This window comes from Colletotrichum costaricense (assembly GCF_030867565.1).
Source record: "Colletotrichum costaricense strain IMI 309622 chromosome Unknown Scaffold_16.1, whole genome shotgun sequence".
Taxonomy (NCBI): Eukaryota; Fungi; Ascomycota; class Sordariomycetes; order Glomerellales; family Glomerellaceae; genus Colletotrichum; species Colletotrichum costaricense.
The window spans coordinates 1,038,869-1,054,114 of NW_026848245.1; the positions used below are offsets into that span (position 1 = coordinate 1,038,869).

The window sequence follows — 15,246 nt, forward strand, 5'->3', positions numbered from 1 at the left end:
TTCTTTCATGGCTCATTCTGTAGATATAGGTAGAAAACTCACTTAATAACGTTCTGTCGATGTCAAGATTTCTGTCTACTCGACCTATGTATAGCTAATTGCATTGCTGGCAGCTAATTCCGTAGTTAATGGCGTCTGTTGAGTGCACCAATTACGGGGACAATTGCATAGGGCCTGGTATGACCCAGAACTTGCCCATCGCTGAACGTCGAACAGCGAACTTTGAAGAAAAGCCCCGCCGTCAATCTGCTTGATTCTGTAAGACCTGGGTGATTATCGTCTGTGCCCAATTGGTACGAAGTATGTATTGACAGAACTTATTGTGATGAGAACGGAAACTTCCAACACTGGAGGTCCTCATTGCTCAAGGAAACAGATGATCAATGCCAGCCGAAAGCCCAGGAGCCTGTCAAATGTCGCGATCGTGCCCCGTCAGTCAGCTGTCAAAGTACGCAAGTATTCATGCATCGGCAGCACGAGGATAAAAGCACAGCCACGATTAGCGACGCCAAGGCCTACGAAACGGCAAGAATACGCTGACAGTCACACAAGATGCAACAAGAAGCTTTGGTAAGCATTGAAAATGCGACGCAAGTTCAGCCTTGACAGTGGGGTCACCCCTGAACTATTCATGCAATCCCGCGTAAAGCTCGGTCGAAAGGCAGAAACTGGCGAACGCTAAAAGCTTCCGTCCTGACCACAGGGCTGATGGTGGTTGAGGAATAACCCTGCTGATACGTAACGGCCCGGCCCCGACCTCATTGGGCTTTCCTCGTTGGGTTCAGTGTTCAGTCTCAGCTGCGTTGCAACTGACTTACACTTTTTGCCTTTCTACGCCCTTGTCCTGTAGGATTTTGCGCTAGGTTCGTCGTTAGGTTGCTCTGTACGCCCGTTGCCTGGGTCTGTAAACCACCTCTCAGTACAAGGCAGCGTAAGTGGGTAAATGGCGATGGGAAGATGGTGGTTCTTGTAGTTGATATTCTTCAGTTCAATTGCTAGGCAAGGAGTCTCCGTGAGGTTACCTCCGCTGGTGCCTACCCCCATATTGCCGGCTCCAGAGATTCTGGCAGATGTTACTAGAGCGAGCAAGACTAATTTGGAGCATCTGAAAACATCGCTCATATTCATTTGCTTGATCAAGGTCTTGTAGATAAACACAGCCATGGTGTCTTGGTACACGCGGTCGATTGTGGCTGGCTAGGCTTGAGATGCACAGCTTACGGATAGACGCGGCTTGACTGACAAGTCTGGAACTCTGACTTGAAAATCTTTTAGATATCTAAAACACTTGTCATTTTCATCACTCCAGAAGATAGAAATTCCAAACTTTCATTAGATAAGAATAGTTGAGATGCTACGAGTTCCAATATCGCACTGTCACAGGAGACTCGCTACGGTGGGGCTGTCGTTCACGAAGTACTCGAGGACGAATACGAAAGTGTTCGATTCGATTACATGATCCTCCTCTTTCGAGCTGTTTTTTCCTCCCCGCCACCCTATCACCACGTTCACATCACCCCCCCCCCCCTGCCCCCAACCCACGAATTCCTTGCACGTATCATAGTGACAATTTCTTTCACCATCCACGTCTCCCCCAGTCCACCAGAACCCGTATTTCTCGCCGCGATACCCAGCACGGCCGTCATACTGATCCTGCTCCTCTATGCTGAGAACGTCGCAATAGCGCTATCCAAAGCCTCCGCAAGTTGACCAGTGCTCTGTTGCGCAATCGGGCGGGCGATGGCAGGGACCTTGCCGAGTAGGGTATCACCGAGCGCGCCGCTGCCAGTCTTTTGTTGCATAAGAGCATCCTTAACGACGGAACTGACACCAAGCTGATCGAACACGGGTTTCTTCTGCGAGAGGTCGCCGAGGGTAGTCTGGACCTGCGTGACGAGGTCGCCGGCAGTCTGCTGGAGGCCAAGTGCGCCAAAGAGACCAACGCTGTCGGCACTGTCGATCATGGAGGTGGCCTTTGTAAGAGCATCTTGAGAACCTTGAGCCGCGGTGAGAACGGGAGCCACAGAGTTGGCGTCGTTGGCGGAGATTCCCTTGACGGCGGTATCGAGCTTCTGGAGAGAGGTCTGGACCATGCCGAGAGCGGTGGTGATGGTATCCTTTTGGCGAGCGACGAGGAGAGGAGCAGCGGTGATCGCCCACGCCTGGAGGGCGACAAGAAGAACCTGGAAGCCGAGCATTTTGGAAAAAGTGAAGATATTAAGATAAGACTAGAGAGGACGTGTGATGGAATACAGGATTCGGAGATCGTTGGTAGGTAGAGATGAGTATGAATAGTGGAGAGAACGACAACGACTTCCAAACCAAAATCGGAAATGGTGTGCGGCTCTTAGTTTGATTTTATCAATATCTGGGGTAGACTACCCAAGGCCTATTCAGCGTTTGTTTTCTCCCTTCACTTTCCATTTCGGGACACACTGGGGGGCGGTGAAGCTTTCCTGTGTTGAATGTGTGTGGTCTACAACTACTTTTCTCCTTCAGCCTTCCTTTTTGGGTTATGAGACGCAAAGGAGGTTCTTGGTGGTTCACCCTGACCGCATGGGGGTCCTAAAATGGTACTTGCTTGGGACGGCTTGACACGCTTGCGTCCATGTAGCTGTAGCCGTAAACCGGCTCCGGGCGCCCACCAACCGCCACTGTCTAGGAGGGAGGGAAGCGTTATAACTCGTCCGAGTTGTGGATTACTCCAGATGCGTGGGATGACATGTCGATCTCGAAGGATCAACCCTGGCATCATGGGGGGAGATTGAGTGGGCTCGCTGAGCCGCTGTTGGCCCTACATCTGGCTTCCAGGGAACTATCGCGATAAGCTCATGAACTGGGTGCTTAGTGGACTGCGGGGTGAGCCAATGAACTCAAGCCTCTCGGAACTTTCCTAGCGTTTACCCCCATGGGTAATGTCTGTTCCTCCAAGGGGAAGCACAGGCACGACGGTGATCAGCTCAGGCAAGCCGTTGGACTTTGGAGCCAGTATGGTTTTAGTATCAAAGCTGAAACGCTTTGTTGCGCGGACCGGCCGTCGTTCAGTCGAAACACCCAACAGAGTTGTGTTGGTGATGCGCCAATCGCAATTCACCAAAGCGCCCAATTAGCCAGTCATTTAGTAGTCATGTCAACTAAACGCCAGCAAGCTGCCAAACTGCCAGAAAAAAACCTGACCGGATGGTCCCTCGGCAAGCCTTCACGATGATGACGCTCGTGATTGTCGGCTGCGCCTGTCAAGATGGAAATGGGAAATTGGTGTAGTGTCCCGCCAAGTTGCCGATTGCCGGTTTGGAACTCTCAGCCCTGCCCATTCGCACTCGCTTAACTGCCTTGACAAGCTGGCAGCCCAGAAACAGGTGGTCTTGACTGGGCCGACTCACCTGATATATGTTCAAACGGTCTGCCGGCCTTAGATGTGGGCTTTCAACGGCTCTGCTCCGGACATCCCATCTATTACCTCATTAGGGTAGGCTTTGTATGTACGCTTGGATCGGGTAGCCTTCCCGCCCCATCAGGCAAGGGGGACCGGCACTTGTTCTACGCCCTATGAAGAGCCACATGCGGCATGGAAGATCCACCGGCACGGGTATCGAAAAAGCTTATTGTCGGCGAACGGTTTGTAGATCAGGAGGCCTTGCAGCCTGCAGGACTTTACACCAGCCTAGAGGGGTAGTCTCATGCTAGAATATGTGAAGAAGCCTGCAGAGACGGCGCCCCCATGCAAGCTTCGTGAGGCTTGGCTTCTCCTTAGCTGTCGCAGCTATGCACACAATGTGGAAATATCGATGGTGTTTTTCCCCGGATCTTCATCTTCCACAATTGTGATCATATTGGACGGCCTTCCCCACACGAGTTAGACGACTTGTAGTGTCAAACGAACGGCTCGGATTCGGATGGCTTGCAAGGTCCCTTGCATTGGAACACTTCAGCACAGCTTATTTGCCAAGGAATGCTACTCTGTAGTTGACTTTCCGCACTTCACTTGATAGTATTGTGATTTATCCTGTTGTTCCTGCTAAACTTACGAGAAAGCGATCTCTTGCCCAAGTGCTCTGACTGCTGGCCAAACAGTGACACGTCGAAAGGTTCTAGTTCTGACATGCGCTCGGAGGTCGTTCTCGAAGCCAATAAATCATACAAGCTTGTCTACAGCGTTGATAGATTAATCTTCTCTGAGTTGGAGGAGTGTCAATAATTGTGAAGCAGCCAAGTGGTTGAATGCCATGTTGGCCTTGAGATTGATCACCCAATAAGCCTACCTGTCACTCACAAATCCTCATCGGGGGACGGTCACTAATGCTCTCCCGTCGGGAGAGCCATCGGGTCATTCTTTGGAAGGACTTCTTACTTCCTGTAGAGGCTGTGAATCGGCCCGATAAATAGCAGTGGGCTCATATCATGAGAGTGATTGCACCCAGTCTCATCTTCTCTGTTTTAACGCGGGAGCCGTATGGACGAAAGAGGAAATTGTATCCAAGCTGCCCCATCACCCAAACTGTAACACACAGTTTAACGCCGCCGCCCAGGCTTCTAACCTTCTCCCCTTCTGGTGACGCGAGAATTTTGACGTTATCTGCCCGGCGAGTCGTGTCAACTGAACCAAACACCCTGCGCTGGAGCTTTCCGAGCTTGACCTTTCGATCTAGCACCCGTTCTGACAGGTCGATATCAAACGGCTCTCGGACGTTCCGGAAATCAAAATTGGCCTTGCCCCATGTTCTCGGGTGCTTTCATTTTTTCTCCAGCCTAGGAGGTCACCTCACCTAAACTTTCAGTCTTCCTTCTCTCGAGAAAATTCGAACCACGATGATGGGTCAGAGGAAATCGACATCGAACTGATTGCATCCATCCTCAGACAAGACAGGCGAGTCAACTCATGAAAAGCGACTGTAGGGTCTGAATCATCGCATTCGCACAACGACTGAGCCGCAACATCTGAACCCGAAACAAGGTCGCTGATAGGTGTTTCTGCCGCCATAGAGAAGCACGGAACTGTCCCAGGAGACACATCCACACTATCTGACACAGCCTCCGAGTCGTGTTGTCTGGCGTGTGGAGGTTGATGAAGCGGGTGAACCACATGACCAATCAAATCAGCTCTGTCGGGACCAGAACCTGCCAGCCGGAAACTGGGCAGAAATAATCTCGACCCCGGTTCTGGGTCTTCAGACACAAAGGTTTACGAGTAAAGAGGTGACTGGATGACGGGAGTTTCTCCCCGGAACTTCAATGGATGCGTTGCTCTGCGACAAGGGGCAACTTTGTCGACTAGTTCCAACTTTGGAGCCTGCGTGGGCAAGTGAGGTGTGCGAAGCAGTTCGTAACACAACATGACAGGAAACGGTGCACTAACAGTGGTCTCTACAGAGCGGAGTGTTTTTCTGCCTTCTGTCTTTTGAACGGGCTACTTTTGACAGCTTGAATAATGCCGCCGGAAATACCACTCATCTTATTAGGCCGAGAGTTTACGTCCACCTTTAATGTGCTTAGAAAGATTGATAGTGAAGCCGCAATTTGCGTAAGAGCACGATTACTCCATAAGCTTGGCGAACAAACAACGGCAGCAGTCGTGATCAGTCAAAGTTCTTGTTGCGAGCTCAGGGAACGAAGGTAAATAAGTTCCTAAGTGAGGAAATGAGAGGACTGTCAGATACCTTACGCTCCGACAACACGCATCGGCTTGCAAACTCACTGGTTGAATTCTACTCCTATGATGCCCAAAAACCGGTTTTGAGGGATACCAAGAATTTGGGGGTTCCAATAAGTTTTCCCGCGCGTTTAATCCTCTGCGAGCCTTTCTTTTGGCATGCTTTCCAGTAAACTTTCAACCCGTCGCTAATCATTACCGAACTTTGTCCCGACTCCCCACAAACATGGCTCTCCAAAACATTCCAAGCCGTCAACTCATTGTTCATTCCATAACACTCAAGTGCCAAGGAACCCTGCAAGTGCCTTTCTTTACCATTACTCAGAATCATCGTGAACTTCACTCTCCACAACCAGCCGCCTACTTCTCAACGCCTTTGCCGACGATAACCGGCACCCAATTTTGCTCGCACACCGCATGTCCTCTCCACTAACAGTTCCACAGAGACCCCTCCTCCTATCCAGATCCATCCATATTTCCTCATCCAGCGTAGCTCTGCATCAATTATCGGGCGCTTGGTCTAGGGGTATGATTTTCGCTTCGCATCTACATCTGAGCATCCTTCGTGAGCTTCAGTTGCGCAATCTGTGAAAGGTCGTGGGTTCAATTCCCACAGTGTCCAATTATTTTGCCATGTTTGGTTGTGAGGCATCGCTTTTGCTTCTGGAGTGGAAATTGAGTTGACTTGGACCCATCCTGAGTCTACTTCGGGTGCGATGTGAGGGTTCATGGCGGTATGCTCGCATTGAAGCAGGAATTGGCGCGCAGTGATTGCGGTTCCTCAAGACCGCTTCAATAGATGTTGCCTTTTTGGCATCTTGAGTTCTTTCAGAGTTTTGTCCATTGTGGGGCGAGTCTGATGCATATCCATTAGTAGGTAGTAGCACTTGCACTCATTGACTACCTCGTCAGCATCAAGTTGCTCAAAAGCCTTAGAAATAGGGAGATGATGGCCGTATTTATGAACTAAGTAAGGTCTATGGATTCTAGGGTACCCATTCGTCTTTTTGGCATTGCCTTCTATGAAATGCCTCCGTGGCTTACTGGATATTGGGTGACGGGATTCCCGACGTGCTCAGATCATCCACGTACGTGTGAGGAATGTAGTCTTCAGAACAAGTGCTACGGCGTTGCTTCTTGTCTTTCGTAGGCTTCGATAGCACCATAGCCTGATAGACGGCGTCGGGCTCCGGCTCTGAGAGGCAATCCACACCAGAACCACCAGTTCCCGCCGCTGGCCGGCTTGCACCAAGTTCTCCGCCAGCCTTTCCGGTAACCTCATCGTCAACTTCGGATGGCGCTGGTGCGCGGGTTGTACGGCTACTACTTGGTGTTCTCTGAAAAACAGAACTGATCTTTCGGGTGATCTGCTGCATGAACCCTGGTTCTGGTTTGCGAGTGTCTTGTACCAAAGGCTCTGCGAAATGGGCAGAGCGCCGCCTGGTATTCTTGGCCAATTCGCCGGGTGCCTTGTTTTCGCCGCATGCATGCGAGTCTGACAAGGCCTCGGAGTCTCGGTGAGAGGGCTTGTTTTTGATACTCGCAGGATCATCCAAGGGGAGATCTACCTCGTGGCTCATAGAACGGTCGGAATCTCTACGAGGTGAGTCCTTACTGATGGGTGCGACACTACCAAGTCTCGCGTCAATTCCCATATGATACATGTTGACCTTGCTCTTATCTTCATGTTGAAGAGGAACAATACTAGCCGGGGTGCTCAGCCACTCATCCGTGCAGTGTCGCTGTGGCAGGCTAGGGAATGAAGTGATTGAAGAAGCTTCGTCATCGACACTGGATTCTTTGAGGTTCTCTTTTTGACGACCTAATTCGCCTACAAGGTGAGAACCGAGCGAGAAGCCATGGAAATCAGGGGTATCCGACAGAGTATCAGAATCAGAAGCCCGACTGAGTTCCTCAATAATGCTGGACACATTGAACATGGAAGAGTTGGTCTGGGACACGGCAGATGTTTGCACTACGGAAGCATCCGAAACCGGTTCTCGGGTCTGGTCAGAATGTTCTGCCAGTGTATCAGCGAGCCACCGTATATCAGTGATACTGTCGCGTGATACAATCGTGGTGATGGGTGCCGGTCGAGCCACACTTCTCGACCGTACCTGACCATCAACAGCGCTTCGATTAAAGAAGGAGGTCTCGGGTTCGTTGATGGTAGTCGCTGTATCAGCTGCACGAGCAGGTCGTAGCTCAATGGCAGTCTTGAGGAAGCTCGGCTTCCTGGCCAAGTTTGTTTGGATCGCAGTATCAGTTGCTTGTTGGGTTTTGATAGCATCCTCCATGGTCGTATTGTGCTTGCACATTTCTTTGAAAACGATCTCCACAACGTCTTGTACTTGATCATCGGTGAGAACGTACTGGCATGAGGCTTTGTTGCATGGTGTCCCTCCATCGGGGTCGTCTGGGGAGATAGCCGGCGTTGTTCGTTGACCAGCAAGACGAACCCGTACCTTTCCCATGATTTGCTGCATCAAGGTATTGGGCTTTCCCCAAATGCTGTGACTAGACCGTCTCGGGGTGTCGGAGAGATGCTCGGACCGGGATGAGTGTCGGCTATGACGACCATTGATGGAGCTGTGGCTGCCTGAAATATCGCGTCGGCCTCGTATGGGCATCGTCGTGGGGCCATGTTGAATGTTGGAGGTCAAGCCGATACCTGATTTGTGGTTCGTTCTCCCTGATGATGTGTTCTGAGACTCGCCGGCAAGACACTTGTTTCCTACGGCATTATTGATTAGCAATTAAAATGCAAGGTGTCTTAGCAGATCATGCCTTGACCTAAAATACCTGACAGATCCCCCTTGGTGACTGCTTCTGCAGCGGCCGGGGGCAGACAGTAGTTATGGGCCTGAGTTCTAGTCTGATCCATGCTCATGCATCTTGATGGCTGCCGGAAAACCGGACTGGCTTGAGGAGCCCACGTCATGGTCTCGGCGTCTCCATTACTGAGCAAGCTGCAGTCTAGGGTAGTGGGCGGGCCCGGTGGCACGATGGATGGACGCCGGCCGAGATTAGGGTCTATCTGCGTGGTGGTCGGATAGATGACAGTGCCATTGTGGCATGAGGGAACGAATACGCCTGGTAGCTGTGTCACAGTTGGAGGTCTATTGACGGACAGGCTGTGTTCTCGAGTCGACGGTGCAGTGCGGAACTCTTCGTCATCGAATTCTGAAGGGTCCCTCATGTTGGAATTGGTCGAAGGCTAGCAAGAGGATGAAGCAAAGTCATACGACAAATATGGAATAATACGAAGGATCAAGAAGAGGAATAGGCAAGTAAATGCCACGAGAAGAGAAGAAAGCAGCGCCACTGGTTGTCATCGATTTGTAGTCAGATGTTCTTCGCTAGGATTGTTGTCGTGGATAAAGCTGCAGAGAGGTTAAGGTAGGTTGAAGATGGACGATAAAGAAGACGAGGTTCGCGTGGGAAACTCAAATCACGGTGCCCAACAAAATGTGAAATAGCAGCCCATAGCAGCTTCCCCATCCAAAGAACATGTACAGTCGTCACGATGGAAGGAGCTACGCGAGTCTCACCGTGGGCAGTCACCGCCCAGAGGCCAGTTCAGGGCTTCTCTCCACCTCATTCTCAAACGGATTGCATGTCAGTAAGAAATAGGTATGCTTTTTTCCCTTTCTCCCTTTTTTTCTTTCTTTTTAAATAGCAAATGAATATCAAAGGAGTAATAGAGATGGGGATCATTGATACAACTCAGCTCAAACTTGTGATGTTCAAAAAAGAGTTCACCGCTGGGATGGCCACATCTCTTGGTGCTCATGCTGGGATCGTTTGCGGACTCGAAATCGTAGCCAGTCAAGTAGGCTCAGGCGACAACTGTTGACCTTTACCCACTCCACCACCCAAGCAGTTTGAACTGACCAGCCGACATAGGATGGCGCATGCTATGCTGGTGGTCGGAATGGATTCGAGGGGACTGATCTACCTCACTCAGTGAGTTGTTGGTGAGGAATATCACAGAAGGAATGAGATGAGACGAACAGAAGTAAGATGACGTAAGCAGGGAAATATGGGGTCACGGTGCCATCGCACAGTGCTGCCATGTGAGCACGGCCCCGGGTGGAAAATATTCTGGACCAATTGAAATCCCTGCGCAACACAAAGCAAAGGGTTTTCGAGGGGATCGGCAAAATCCTCTAGCAAAGGAGCTTACTTTTTTTTTTTTAGTCCCTTAAGCTCCCGCTGCCATTCATTCTTTTTTGGCGGGCAACGACGCTCAATCACCGTCCAACGTTTGCTCCTTCGCGGCTCCCTCTTCTTGCGGTGCGGTAATATCTAATGATGCCCCCGAGTGCTGCTCCGACTGCTTCTGATCCTGCTGGGCCTTCCGACACCAGCAGCGCCTACACGAGGTTGCACATCTCTCCTTTCGACCAGGACCTCTTGAAACTCGTCATCCCAGCTGCGATCTTGCCAAACGCCCGAAACATCTCCTTCCACACCATTGAAACCTTCCCCGACAAGCGCTACGGCTTCGTCGACGTGCCCGAGGCGGACGCTGAGAAGATCAAGAAGAGGCTGAACGGCGCTGTGCTGAAGGGCTCCAAGATGCGCATCGATAAGGCCCGCCCCGCCGAGGACTACATGCCAGTGGCTGAGAGCGAAGAGACTGGCAAGAAGCGAAAGAAGTCGTCCAAGGAAAAGGAGGAGAGGAAGAGGCAGAAGCGTGATGAGAATGTGCTCGAGGGCGTCGAGCTTCGCGATCGCAAGGTCAAGCGGGGTTGGACCGTTCCCGAGGAGGCCAAGATAAGGGAGAAGAAGAGCAAAAAGGAAAAGGGAGAGAAGAAGGAAAAGAAGGACAAGACAAAGAAGCGCGAAGAGCGCTCAAAGTACACAGACAGGGAGGAATGTCTGCTCAAGACAAAGCTGCCATCTAAGCAGCTCCCGGCGGCTACCGATCCCGAGGACGAGGGCGATCGCAAGAAACGCAGGAAGAAGGCCAAGGAGGTTGTCATCCACGAATTCGAGAAGACGACAAAGTTCCCTACCTTCCTCAAGACCGCCAAGCCTGCGCCGACCGAGAACCTCACAACCGAGTTTGTTGAAGGAAAAGGATGGGTTGACACCCAAGGGAACCTGATCGAATCATCCAAGACTAGGAGAACAGCCACGGCACCTGTCCCCGAATCCAAGAGTCCCAAGCCACCAAAGAAGGTCAAGGCTCCCACGCCTCCACCCGTGGACGACGATACTACAAGCAGTAGCGGCAGTTCATCTGACGAGGATACTTCTTCCGACGAGAACTCAGATGGGGAGCCAGAGCCGGCCAATGTCACGGAAAAGGTCAAGGCTACACAAATTGTTAAGTCGGCGCCGGTGACACCTGCAAAGCAAACGCCAAAGGCTGCAGGTGATGAAGACAGTAGCAGCGATTTATCATCGTCAGACGACGATGATAGCTCCGACTCGGACGAAGAGATGGTAGTCGAAACTACCAAGACTTCTGTCCCTGCCAACTTTGACAGTCCGCTATCTGCAATCAAAGCCGCCGAAGCATCGCGGCCCAGATCCGCGGCTTCCAACGCCAGTCTTACCATCAAGATACCACCATCGACCCCGGCCCAAGTTCATCCCTTGGAAGCTCTCTACAAGCGCCCAAAGCAGGACGGTAAGGAGACTACCCAGCCCGCCGAAGAAGCTCAACCTTTCAGCTTCTTCGGTGGCGGCGGCGATGACATCGAAGAAGACGTGGATGTTGCAGCATCCAGCCAAATGCCCATGACCCCGTTCACCGCACAAGACGTCGAGTGGCGCAACGTTAGAAGTGCTGCACCCACGCCCGACACAGCGCACCCCAACCACACGAAACCATTCTGGGCTATCGGTCACGACGGCGAAGAGGATGAGGAGGACGACGAAGAGACCCGCGAGGAGATTGAGGCGACGTTGAATGCGGAGCGAAACGCCGACCCCGAGGGCAGCAGCGGGCCCGGAGGCGACTTTCAAAAGTGGTTCTGGGAGAACCGGAGAGACCTCAACCAGTCGTGGATGAAGCGCAGGAAATCAGCGGCCAAGGAGAGGCGCCATCGCGATAACAAGTCGCGTGCCTCCAAGGCTGTGTAGAGCATCAACAGGGACGACAAATGCATAGCAAGGCATCTATAGAATCACAAGATCTTGAAATTCACCTGCCCTGACCAATAACAGCATCCGACTGAGGCCCAAACCTGGATAGGCTAATTCAGACAAACAGAACAATGACTTAACCTTTTACCATGGTATCTCGGTCTCCGGCTGCAAACAGAGCACGGAATCTGACCATAATCTGTTATCATTCGGCTCCTCTCCCCCTCCCCTTGCTCGCGTTTGGGGTAAGATAGGTAAGATAAGACAACCCCGGCTTCCCCCGCCTCCCGTTGGGAGATTCGGGAATTCAGGGATTCAGGGAATAGCAGGGGACGGATATCAAAAACTCCGTCCCAATACATGTGAATACCTTAACACCCGGAAAAGATCCGTACGTTGACCAAGCCGTTTGGATCTCTTGGCCTCTTGGGCAACTTTCTTTGCAGCGAGGCACAGGGGCGCGTTATATCAACCAAAGTTCAAGATCCGGCCTTTCGGACGATTCGCCGGCAAGGGGGAACACTAACATCGGGCTTGGCCCCGCCCTGTCCCTCTCCCACCTTATCATCCCGCATCTCAACTTCTTGACCACCACCCCCTCCTCCTATCAACATCCTTTCCGGGTCGTCAGCTCGTCGGCAAACATGCGACGCGGCTTCGCGGCGTGTTCGATGGAACATCATAGCCACATCCCTGCTATGTCTCGCTCTCGCCCCTCCAGCCTCGAGTATCATTACCCGACGCGACGGTAATCTTTTCGCCTCCAACCTCTTCATCCTTAGAGATATCTTTCTCTTCATTGGTGTCTTATCTGTCGTTAGTAAAACGTACAGTCTATTTCGATGAGATGTTAAGGATGTAATTGGGCAAATACAAACTGCTTCCACAGACCCACGCTTCCCATCGTTCGATGCGGAATCACAGGGCCATCTTGCATCAAATCACCTTGTCACTTTCCATGTTGGTTGCCGTGCTGCGGTAGTTCCCACCAGGATTAGCCACGCGATCGGCTATTTTGCGCTCAATGGAAGCGATCGACCCTCTAGATCTTCTTCTCTCCCTACCTCGCTCTGCCCTCTGACCCTCTCCGCGGGAATCCTTATCTCGACTCTTCGACTGGAGGGAACTCAGGGAGGGGGGTTACGTTGCACTTCGGCAGTCGATATTGACAGCCGATATCCGTATCTACTACACACACACACGCAATAGCACCGTCGTATTGATACTCATATAACATTCGTTCCTCCATAGGTCGACAAGCTATGGCCATCTCTTAGGTTGCAGCAGGCAAGTCAATGTGAAAGGAGCCTTGATCGCCTCGTTGAGATCCATAGTGAACTCTAAACCTTTCCCTCCTGCCTCTTCAACCTCGAGGTTCTCTCCCTGGTGAACCATCGCGAACATGTCTACTCCCCAAGACATCGAGGCTCCCGCCGTGGATGAGAAGAATATCGCCATCGTCTCGGACCAGGATCAATCCGACACCACCAGCGAGCGCAATGGCGAGACCGACCTCGGTGAGATTTACATCTTTCTGTCGCTGAAGACAGGCTATATCGCAGGCCGAAAGACCTCTGATGCTAACAATAGTAACACAGTCGCCGTGGAAGGCCAGTACACAAAGGAGGAATACCACAAGCTCAAGAGAAAGGTCGACAAGTACCTCCTCCCCCTCATGTGGATATGCTACGGCATCCAGCAAACCGACAAGACGGCGCTCGGCACCCAGGCTATCTTTGGTCTTCGTCAAGACACAGGACTCAAGGGCCAGGAATACAGCTGGCTCACAACAATCTTCTGTACGTTCCATCACACATCGCGTCTTTCCCTCCTCCAGCATCATAATCCTGACTGAACCCTCTTCACAATCCAGACATCACATACATGTGCTTCGAATTCCCAAGCAACATCGTCCTCCAGCGCTACAAAATGGGCCGCACCCTCTCCGTCTACATGATCTGCTGGGGCATCATCGTCCTCTGCATCGGCTTCGCCCAGAACTTCACCCACCTCATTGTTCTCCGCGCGCTGCAGGGCGCGTTCGAGTGCTGCATCTCGCCCGGCTTTATGTTGCTGGTCGGCACGTGGTACAAGACGCGCGAGCACGCCTCAAGGTCTCTCGTCTTTCAGAGCGCGAATGCTGGGTTTGGAGTCATTGCCTCGCTCATCATGTACGCTATCGGCGCGTCGACGCAGCATAAGGAGGGGGCTCAGCCGTGGAGGTATATTTCTTTTGTGAGTTGCTCGAGGCCTGGTGCACCTCTCAATGACGGCTGGGGATCGCATTGCTAACATGCATTTTAGTTCTTGGGTAGCTTGACGACTGCCATTGGCTGTCTTTGCCTGTTCCTCCTTGGTACGCCGTCCGAAGTGAGGTGGTTGACGCAGGCTGAGAAGGACATGGTAAGAAACCCGTCGTATCTCGTAACAAACCCCAAACTGATTTCTCCTAGGCGAGCGCGCGCATCATCTCCAACAATACCGGTCACGATCGCACCGCAATCAAGGGGTGGAAGTGGAAGCAGGTCGGCGAATGCTGTCGCGATCCCATCTTCTGGTTCGCCGGCGTGAATGCCTTCCTGAGCTCCGTCCCCAACGGCGGTCTCACCACCTTTGGCAGCATCATCATGACTTCTTTTGGCTTCAGTATGACCTTTCATCAAGCCTTCATCATTCAATCTGCTTCATATCAAGTTCCACACTAACACAAGCTCCTCTCCAGACAACCTCCAAACCATCCTCATCGACATCCCCCGATCCGTAATGTCCGTCATAATCTTTATCTGCGTCGGCCTCCTCACCAGCAAAAAAGCCAACCTCCGCCTCTGGATCATGGCAACCTCCGTCCTGCCCCCCTTCGCAGGCTTCCTCGGCATGTCCCTCCTCCCCAATGACCCAGCAATCAAGTGGACCAAATGGGGCTGCTACTTCATCACCGTGCCCTTCGTCCTCGGCCTCTTCCTCGCCTGGACCCTGATCCCGAGCAATATTGCCGGCCGCACCAAGCGCACCATGACGTCCAGCTTCACCTTTGTCGGGTACTGCGTGGGTAACATGGTCGGCAGCCAGATCTTCAAGGCGCAGGATGCGCCAAAGTACACCCCTGGAACGATTGGGTGCGCGATCTGCTTTGGAATTCAGTTTGCGTTGATTTTGACGTGGCGGTTTGTGTTGGTGAGGAGGAATAAGCAGAGAGATGCTGCTATGGCTGTTGATGGGTTGACTGTGGAGGAGAGAGAGAAGAGGGGTAAGGAGCTTGGGGAGCAGGATTACACCGATTTCGAGAACCCTTATGTGAGTACACCTGGTATGATTCGTTGTAGTCTCTTTGCTAACATCGAACCCGCAGTTCCGTTACACACTCTAGAATACCTTTGGGTGGAATACAGTCCATTTTCATTCAAGTCATAGAGATGATAATGAGATCATATTAAGGAAAGAAAGTAGAGAATCGGTAACGAAGGGTATAGTACGAATCCCACTAAAGAATACCAACG

General features: G+C 51.8%; 6 protein-coding genes across 6 annotated transcripts; 2 read left to right on the plus strand and 4 right to left on the minus strand.

The window, feature by feature from the left end:
- Window positions 1–1,661: 1,661 nt before the first annotated feature.
- On the minus strand, window positions 1,662–2,198 carry CCOS01_13154 (cell wall protein; the record flags this gene model as incomplete). The annotated part of the gene is made up of 1 exon (XM_060461300.1): window positions 1,662–2,198. One exon carries the CDS (start codon window positions 2,196–2,198, stop codon window positions 1,662–1,664), a length of 537 nt encoding a protein of 178 aa, XP_060308502.1.
- Window positions 2,199–6,690: 4,492 nt separating this feature from the next.
- On the minus strand, window positions 6,691–8,849 carry CCOS01_13155 (uncharacterized protein; the record flags this gene model as incomplete). The annotated part of the gene is made up of 2 exons (XM_060461301.1): window positions 6,691–8,384; window positions 8,453–8,849. The coding sequence occupies 2 exons, from the start codon at window positions 8,847–8,849 to the stop codon at window positions 6,691–6,693; spliced, it is 2,091 nt and encodes a 696-aa protein (XP_060308503.1).
- Window positions 8,850–9,609: 760 nt separating this feature from the next.
- CCOS01_13156 (uncharacterized protein) lies at window positions 9,610–9,726 on the minus strand (the record flags this gene model as incomplete). Its single annotated transcript, XM_060461302.1, has 1 exon — window positions 9,610–9,726. One exon carries the CDS (start codon window positions 9,724–9,726, stop codon window positions 9,610–9,612), a length of 117 nt encoding a protein of 38 aa, XP_060308504.1.
- Window positions 9,727–9,961: 235 nt separating this feature from the next.
- CCOS01_13157 (uncharacterized protein) lies at window positions 9,962–11,746 on the plus strand (the record flags this gene model as incomplete). The annotated part of the gene is made up of 1 exon (XM_060461303.1): window positions 9,962–11,746. One exon carries the CDS (start codon window positions 9,962–9,964, stop codon window positions 11,744–11,746), a length of 1,785 nt encoding a protein of 594 aa, XP_060308505.1.
- A 482-nt stretch (window positions 11,747–12,228) lies between these two features.
- On the minus strand, window positions 12,229–12,549 carry CCOS01_13158 (uncharacterized protein; the record flags this gene model as incomplete). Its single annotated transcript, XM_060461304.1, has 1 exon — window positions 12,229–12,549. One exon carries the CDS (start codon window positions 12,547–12,549, stop codon window positions 12,229–12,231), a length of 321 nt encoding a protein of 106 aa, XP_060308506.1.
- A 602-nt stretch (window positions 12,550–13,151) lies between these two features.
- On the plus strand, window positions 13,152–15,160 carry CCOS01_13159 (major facilitator superfamily transporter; the record flags this gene model as incomplete). Its single annotated transcript, XM_060461305.1, has 6 exons — window positions 13,152–13,266; window positions 13,348–13,548; window positions 13,623–13,984; window positions 14,054–14,152; window positions 14,203–14,395; window positions 14,472–15,160. The coding sequence occupies 6 exons, from the start codon at window positions 13,152–13,154 to the stop codon at window positions 15,158–15,160; spliced, it is 1,659 nt and encodes a 552-aa protein (XP_060308507.1).
- Window positions 15,161–15,246: the final 86 nt, after the last annotated feature.